The sequence below is a fragment of the Quercus lobata genome, chromosome 2 (genome assembly GCF_001633185.2).
Source record: "Quercus lobata isolate SW786 chromosome 2, ValleyOak3.0 Primary Assembly, whole genome shotgun sequence".
NCBI lineage: Eukaryota > Viridiplantae > Streptophyta > Magnoliopsida > Fagales > Fagaceae > Quercus > Quercus lobata.
In genome coordinates this window covers 29,671,837-29,680,994 of record NC_044905.1, presented here as the reverse complement: position 1 = coordinate 29,680,994, position 9,158 = coordinate 29,671,837, and the positions used below count along the sequence as shown (strand labels likewise).

Genomic DNA, 9,158 nt, shown 5'->3' with positions numbered 1-9,158 from the left:
ATAGTAGAGTTGGGACTCCAAATTAAACTCGTTCTTTGTGAACCTCGAGAGCAGGTTGGATTTTCCCACACCAGAATCACCGATCAAAACCAGTTTGAACAAGTAGGCATAATTATCTTCATGTTTGTACACAGCCATGTATCAATCTTCACTTTCTTATTAAAGCATTTTCAGCAGTTTCTTTTGTATTTTTATACTGTTTGAACAGTAAATAATGACATTTACTTTTTATTTACTTTTCTTTTAATATATTTTTCAATAAATTCTCTATTATTTCTCTATCTTATTTAAATATTATTTATTTATTATCTCATCGGGTGTCACTATAGTTAGGTGCTTTTTTTTTTTTTTTTTGGCCTTTACATCCAAAAAGATGGGTCCCACTTCATTAAAAAAAAGATTTGTCTTGTAGCTAGATGCCCTTGGTACACTAAATTTTTAAAAATAGTTTTAAGTATTTAAATATTAAAACACTTTTTTTTATAATATTTTTTAATCTACCCTTACTTTTACAACACTTAAATAACTAAACGAAATCTTATTTTCAATGAAATGAAACTCAAATTGCATGACAAACTCATCTTTAAAAAACTCAAATTTTAAAATAATGATTTAAATATTTCGGCCAAACAGTTGTTTTTGGCGATTTTTTTTTGGCCCATGAACCAGCATACATGTCATCATCCTTGATAGAACAGTCAATAAAAATGCTCCAATTTTCTTCTAAACTGAAGTTACTTGAATGTACCCTATCTTAGATATTATCCCTGCACACGATACTTCACCACCACAAAAATGGAGGATCTGAGGCTGAGAGGGTTCAACACAAGTTCCACAACCTCTACCCCTCCCCTTCACACACTTAGACACGCACGTCGCACAACCTTGAACCGTGTGTTTATGGCGGTTTACACTTGTGCTATCTTAGCCCATCTTTATCACCATGCACACAAACTCATCGAATCAACCACCTTAGCCTCCTTCTTTATCACCCTTTCCTTGTTTATCTCTGATATTATCCTTGCCATCATTTGGGTCATGCAACAATGTTTCCGAGTGGCCATTGTTTATCGCAGTGAATTCCCTGAAAACCTTGAAAAGGTCATGAAGAAATCGGATTTTCCAGCACTAGACGTGTTCATTTGCACAGCAGATCCGTACAAGGAACCACCAATAAGGTTGGTGAGCACAGCCTTATCAGTCATGGCTTATGACTATCCAACAGAGAAGATTTCGGTCTATGTATCAGATGATGGTGGTTCACAGCTCACTCTCTTTGCTTGTATGGAAGCTGCAAAGTTTGCAAGTCATTGGTTACCATTTTGTAGGAAGACGAACATAATAGATAGAAGCCCAGAAGCCTATTTTGCATCAAAGCACTCATGGTCATCTGATGCTGAAAAGATTAAGGTAATATTTAGTAAAACTAAAACCTTTGGGTCAAAAGGCCAAAACTTAGTTATAGTTTCTTAAATATTTATAAATTCAACTATATGTGATTCTTGAGTATTGACAATATTATCTTACATAAAGATAATTTGTTTTAAAGAGAGTTTCAGATAGCTTTTTATTATCAAAATAAGGTATTAATCGATTTTTGATATAAATAGAAATTGAACGTCAGATTTCTTATTTAATCATAAATTTTTTTACTAATTAAACTAATTAGAACCCACTTCTTAAATATAAATTAAATTAATCATTTGATCGTATTTATCATATTTAAAATTAATTATGAAATCTAAATTACACAACTCAAGGGAGTGGATCTAAGTTTTATCCCAATTCTTTTTTGATAAACTCATATTGAGCTAATTAAATTTTCTTAATACCTCCCCCTTTTTTCTCTAGCCAAATTCTTTTTTTTTTTTTTCTTGATGAATTAGATTCATGTTACTTAATATTAAGCTATATGAATTATATCCATACATAATTCCTGTGCAAGTCTTGATCAAATTTCCAAGTGGATCATTTGCTCATCCCAAAGAAATTCCTCTTTTTGTGACCAAATATATATATATATGTAAAACTCTATACTTTACAAATTGTTTATAATTAACCATATAATTTCTAAAGTTTCAAATTAATTCTTAAAATTCAATCAAATTATTAAAAAAATTAAATTATAAATGATTATAGTTTTAAAAGTTAAAGTATTTATTTGAAACTAGCAAAAGTATAAGTTTAAATTTCTAATAGTCTGAACTTAATGATTAAATTTGAAAATTTCTAAACTATTGAGTTTAATTTAAAATTACTCCTAAAATATATAATGTAAATTTCACCGCACCAAACGTAAAAGCCAACTGCAAACAGCACTTGTCTTCCCTCTTTTAAGGAGACATATAGTGCATAACTGCATATAGCCATATACTAAAGAAATTAGAAACTTTTTTTTTTTTTTTTTTGAGAAAGAAGAAATTAGAAACCTGATAATTGAATCTCAAATGTTAAAAAGAACTCCAATTAAGTACTAATTTGCACACTGTACTAAAACCAAACAGAAGAAGTTAAAATATAAAAAAAAGAAAGGTATTCTAATACGACACGCCTTCTATATATAAGTGCTTGGCCCCTGTCAACAACTAGATATTGGCCGGCCATCACTAATTCACTACACTGAAAAGGAGCCACAACCACTTTTTTGTTTGTTTTTGTTTTTGGGAACCCAAAACATAATTTGTGTGGGACATATCATAAGAAAAAAGAACAGTTAATATTTGGTTAAAACACAAATGGTATCATTTAAGTTTGACTGAAATAAATTTTTTTTTGTTTGTTTTTGTTTTTGGGAACCCAAAACATAATTTGTGTTGGATATATCATAAGAAAAAAGAACAGTTAATATTTGGTTAAAACACAAATGGTACCATTTAAGTTTGACTAAAATTTATTTTAGTCAAACTTTATTTTTGTTTAATTGAGTTTTTTAATTTTTAAGTTTATTTAATTCAAGTTTTTTGTCCAATTTCGTTAAAATATTGGTGGTAAATATACAATTAACTAATGAAAAAAATTCTCACACATAAATGCTATAAAATATTTTTATTAATTATATAGAATTTTTTTTTTTCATGTGAGAAAAATACTTTTTTAATAACAATTTTTTTATGATATTGGACAAAAGTCCTGAATTGAATAAATTTGAAATGTAAAAGACTTAATTGAATTAAAGCAAAATTAGAGAACTAAAATGAATTTTAGACAAATTTAGAAGGTATAATTTGTATTTTAGCCTTAATTTTTTATACAGGCATAACAAAATTTTTTACAAACTTTTTCACAATCATAAGTCTTAAATAAGAGATAATAAAAGCAATGTTAGTTAAAGATCCTATTGAGAATTAATAACAACTTATTTATTCTGAAATTGAAATTTGTTATGGAAAATATTGTATAAAGAGTATTGCTCTAATTTATTGGACACATCTCATATTTGATCTCTCTCTCTCAAACACACACATATATATAACTCCCTTTCTCTTAAAACAATGCACTTTTGGGTACGAGTGAGAAAGGGATTGAACCCTTTAGCTTTAACCTATGTGCATATTTCTATTGGATATATCATAAAGGCATAAAGTGAAAATAAAATAAAACCTACAATATTATCTAACCCTTTCTTTTTTTTTTTTATCGTAATATTGATGGCAGGATATGTGCATATCATTTATTCATTCGATTAAATGATTGAACAAAATTGCACTAGGAATTAAGCATTTTTTTCATACCTAATGCACAAAACTTATACTTTTGAGGGATTTTAGAGGGGTCATGGTAGACAGTCTTACCCCCTTATTTTTAAAGAGATTAATTCTCGAATTTGAACTCACGACCTATCGTTTTTAGAAGAAGACATTTATTATTGCATAAATGGCCAATTTAGATGGGAAGGGAATAGAATCTCCTCTAAAACTTATTGATTACCTTTTAAAATTATAATTTGTAGGGAAGATTTATTCATGGATCTTTTGTAAAATTAATGCAATTTCCTCATTGAAGAGTTCTATCAAACAATAACCCTAACCATTAGCTTAATCACATTCTTGTTCTTAACAATCCTACAGATAATGTATGAAAGGATGAAAGTTAGGGTAGAGAATGTTCTTGAGCTTGGGAAAGTTAGCGAAGAGTATATCACTGATGAGTCAGAGCGCAGGGCTTTGAGCAAATGGACAGATGAATTTACACACCAAGATCATTCCACCATCATTAAGGTTTGTTTTATATCAAGGGGTTTACTATTTGTGTTAAAAAAGATCAGTGTATTCATTCCACTAGCATTTCTTTTTTCTTTTTTGTCTTTGACAATGTTAGTGATACAAATTACTTTAATAATTTTTTACAACTTATTAAGGTGACAATTATATTTGGAGTTATCATTTTCACATTAACTAATCACTAACACTACTTTTATCATACATCAATTACAAGAGGTTACATCAATTGTTATGAAAAAAAACTTGTATCCATAGACTCTTTTATTCATTCCAAAGAAATTAATCCAAGTGTCATCACATATTATAGAACAGCATTGGGATAGGAATTGGTAATAGAAACAATTGCTCAGCAAAAAAAGTAGCAAAATTTTTTTGTTTTGGGCATCTAATTCCCATTTAAAATAGTAATTCCTTTTTATTTTTAGGTAATTAAAACTTTAGTGAGCATCTAATATATTGGCTTGTACCATGATCAGGTCTTATTAGAGAGTAGCAAAAACAAAGATATCACGGATCATTTGATGCCAAATCTCATCTATCTCTCTAGAGAAAAGAGCAAAACTTCATCCCACCATTTCAAGGCTGGTGCCCTTAATGTCCTGGTAAGCCTTCTTATATTTGAGCCAAAATGTACTATGTTACACATGCTACTAGTTCTTTCATAGTTCTTTTTGTGTTTCTGTTCATCAATTACTACTTGTTTTGGCCTTTTGTTTTAAAGCTTCGAGTCTCAGCTGCCATGACCAATGCACCTATAATCCTAACCATGGATTGTGATACGTACTCCAATGATCCACAAACACCCCTTCGGGCATTGTGTTATCTATCAAATCCTCAACTTCAGTCCAAATTAGGATATGTTCAATTCCCTCAAATGTTTCATGGGATTAACAAGAATGACACTTATGGTAGTGAATATAAACGAGCTTTTCAAACTAATCCAATGGGTATGGACGGACTATTGGGCCCAAATTATATGGGAACCGGATGCTATTTCAATCGGCGGGTTTTCTTTGGAGGTCCATCAACTTTTATTTCACCAGAAATCACAGAAATTAGCCCATACAATATTGTAGCGAACAAGCCCATCCAATCCCAACAAATTCTCGATTTGGCACACAAGGTTGCAGGGTGCAGTTATGAGAACAATACCAAATGGGGGTTTGAGGTAAGCCTATGAGTTTGTTTATATTTCCCTAGCTTACAATTTATAAGTTATAACTGATTAGTGTGCTTTTCGATTAGTTTTTCCTTTAAAAAAAAAAAAACACTTAATCATTTTCTTATGTATGATTGATTAAATCATCACTTTTCTTAAGTATAACTATACTTTTGTATTCTCATAGGGAACTCAGGTAGTGAGTTTATTGGTTTGGGATATGGCGTAAACTTGGAAATCTTAAATTCAATCCACCATTCTATCGGTCGGTTTATGAGATTTTTGAGATGTCTTGAATAGCAAGCGGAATAATCTGCTTAAAAACTAGGATATCACTTCCTTGCACACACACTTTTTTCAACTTTTAATAAATAAACAAATAAAATTTTCAGCAAAAAACTAATCCAACTGCACGCTAAGTATTATATAATAATTAAAATTTAGGGTCGAAATCTTATTTTCATCTAGAAAATGCTGAATATCTTACATGGATTCAATTCTTAATTAAAGAAGAGTGAAAAGTCACATTCGATTGTAATTATAACTTATAGATGATCAATAAATTCATTGTGCAATACGTAGATGGGCTTCAATTATGGATCACTAGTTGAGGACTTCTACACGGGGTATCGGCAAAAATGTGATGGATGGAGGTCCATATTTTGCAATCCTAAGAGGCCAGCCTTTTTGGGTAATGCACCAATCAGCCTTATTGATGGATTGAATCAATGCCAAAGATGGGTCATTGGTGCTATGCAAGTTGAATTCTCAAAATATAGCCCCATAACCTTCGGCACTAGGTCCATGGGCCTTATTATGGGCCTTACTTATACATATTATATACTGTTACCCAATTGGCTTATTCCATACATCATATATGCCTTCCTCCCCCAACTAGCTCTTCTCAATGAAGTTAGTATATTCCCAAAGGTATGTACCTAAACACTTTACAAATTTCATGTCATTACTTTGGTTTTTCTTTTTTGGATAGAACAATTTAGCTATGTAATTACTTAAATGTTAGAGTCTTTGAAATAAAGTCTATATGCTAGGCCTCTCTACTCTTTTTCTTTTCCCCACCTTTATTCGCTAAACTTTTGAAGTGTTGGTGCCAAGATTATGTCATTCATTAATGTTAATGGATTTATTATGTTTATATCAACAAGTCTATGGAGGCCAATTTTTCACAATTACTAGCGTGTTCTGTTATGATTGGTAAAAAATAGTGTTAGAGATTAGGCCATGTGTGGAGCAATTTAACCCGTAGGCCACTTTTAGACAATAAATGGCCCTAGCTCCCCCAATGAAAGAAGACCCCTATTCACCAACAAATTATATTTAATTAGTCTTGCAATATAGAAAGAAAAAAAAAATTAAGGCACCTCACCTAGGGGAAAAAAAATTAAGGCTCTCTCTATTGGCCAATGTAATGCATTGTTTATCAACAAATTATTTTTGAAAAATTATAATCTCTTTGAATGCTATGCAACATATAAAAATTTTAATTAATAAAAATTATTTTTGAAAATCTATCATCTCATGGTTGAGAGAGATTGTTTGTCAAAAAGCCAATGGCACATATGGTGCAAATAAGAAGGGTAAAGAAGGTAGGGTAAGTAGAAATTACATTGTGATAAGTGTGCCGTGTGGCACATATGGTGCAAATAAGAACAAAAGAAACTCCACAATTTTTTTACATCAATTAGTTTAGAGTTACAACAGTTTTTACCACATATTTTACAACTGCCGAGTTGACAAGTTTTGAATGGTAAATGATAAATAGAAAGTTAGTGATGAGTCTAGATGTGAACTAATAAAACTCTGCTAGGTGTCAACTCAATTGTTGTAAAAATTATTATGGTGAATAGGTAGCAAAAGTTTCTCTTGATTAATGGTCTACCAGTAGCATTACCATACATAATTACTGTATATATTTTATTGATACTTGTTTGAGCTTATCGATCTCTAATTATATATAATGTCATTTTCATTTTCTCCCCCAAAGGAACAAAACACTACTTCTTCAACAGTACATGAAATTAAAATTAGATTTGTTACCAATGTTTATACTCATGTGATGAATCTATAAAAATATTTTTCATATTGAGAAATATGCAAATTTCTTTAGTTAGTAGGGAAAGGATGTGAAAGTTATACTATTATTTAAAATCTATCCCTTTTCCTTTGGTTAATTCAATGATTATTTAAGATAAATCATTATTACCAGTATTTATCACTTTATTTTTGCCATAAATTAGAATCTTACAATTCTTAATTTGATTCTACAATTTGATCTATAAGGACCTCTCATTGATCTTGCTTAGGATCCCAATTCTAATAATTTAGGTTTTACACGTAAATTATACTTTCCTATTATAGATCATGCTTCATATCACCGGAAAATTATTAGGTACTCTCGAAGTACTATAAATGTGTAGTCCTCCCTCTCACATGAATGGTAAGTCTCACCATGAATTTAATTAGTGAGACCCACATTCATGTGAGAGGAAGGCGTACGCATTTATGGTACTCCGGGAGTACACAATAATTTCCCCATATCACCTGTGTATGATTTTTTTTTTTTTTAAATCTTAAAAATGATTTTTGGATAAATTTGTTACCAGTGATAAACAAAACATAGCTGAAAATTTGGATGAAAAGTATTTCCAAAATTAAATAAATATTAAAATAATAATTATTTATATAAGAAAGTATCACATTTGAAGTTTTGGTCTAAGGCCCAAAATGTATTGAGTCAACCCTAGAAATATTAAAGTGAAATTGCTTCAATCACAATTTGCCATATTAATAAGTTGTGAAAAAAGTCGTGTCCTCATCATTACTTGATTGTCATTTTTCAATTGATAAATTGACTTAATTGAAAAATGAGTTGTAGTTATCGGAGCCATGGTTCTTCTTGTACGTGTTTCTTTTCCTTGGAGCCTATGGAAGTGATCTCCTTGAATTTATAGTAGAGGGTGGAACAGTTCAAAGGTGGTGGAATGATCAAAGAATGTGGACGATAAGAGTACTCTCAAGCTACTTGTTCGCATTCCTGGAGTACTTTCTCAAGTGTCTAGGCATTTCCACATACGGTTTTAGTTTGACCAACAAAGTTGTTGATGATGAACAAAGCAAAAGATATGACCAAGGTGTTTTTGACTTTGGAGTCCCATCACCCATGTTTGTGCCAATAACAGTGGCAGCAATAATCAACTTAGTCTCATTTTTTATGGGGCTCATGCAAGTTTTGAAGGGCAGCAATTCGGAGGAACTATTTTTGCAGATGTCTATGGCAGGTTTTGTAGTGGTGAATTGCATGCCAATCTATGAAGCCGTAGTCTTGAGGAGGGATAAAGGAAGAATGCCAGTGAAGATTACTACAATTTCTACATGTCTGGTATTGACTCTCTATGTTCTAGCTTCACAGGTTCTCTTCATCTAAGGAATAGAAATTACGAAATGGGTTTATATTCTTTCTGCTAAATAAGTGGAAAACTTCATTACTTGTATGCAATTTCAATTATGGAACTTTTTTTTTTTTTTTTTTTTTGAGAAACCAGTCAAGAATTTTATTCGATCAATAGAAAAATTATTGTCAAACAATACAAGATGGGCAACATCATTATGGATGTCTTCCAACCAAATCTAGGGTTCAACATAATGCATTGCTAATTTGGCTAGTTTATTAGCCACCGCATTACCCTTTTGACGTACATGGAAAAAAGTACAAGAACTGATCTGTGTAGTGGGCCTTTTGTGGTTAAAGTGGGCTGGGC

General features: G+C 31.0%; 1 protein-coding gene across 2 annotated transcripts; it reads left to right on the top strand.

Moving 5' to 3' along the window:
• Nucleotides 1-634: 634 nt before the first annotated feature.
• On the top strand, nucleotides 635-8,951 carry LOC115975248 (cellulose synthase-like protein G3). Of its 2 annotated transcripts, XM_031095958.1 has the most exons (6): nucleotides 635-1,410; nucleotides 4,068-4,217; nucleotides 4,697-4,822; nucleotides 4,942-5,388; nucleotides 5,962-6,309; nucleotides 8,276-8,951. In XM_031095958.1, exons 1-6 carry the CDS (start codon nucleotides 796-798, stop codon nucleotides 8,822-8,824), a joined length of 2,235 nt encoding a protein of 744 aa, XP_030951818.1. In that variant the 5' UTR covers nucleotides 635-795; the 3' UTR covers nucleotides 8,825-8,951. The 2 variants fall into 2 exon arrangements, with proteins under 2 accessions (XP_030951818.1, XP_030951819.1); XM_031095959.1 differs by lacking the exon at nucleotides 5,962-6,309.
• Nucleotides 8,952-9,158: the final 207 nt, after the last annotated feature.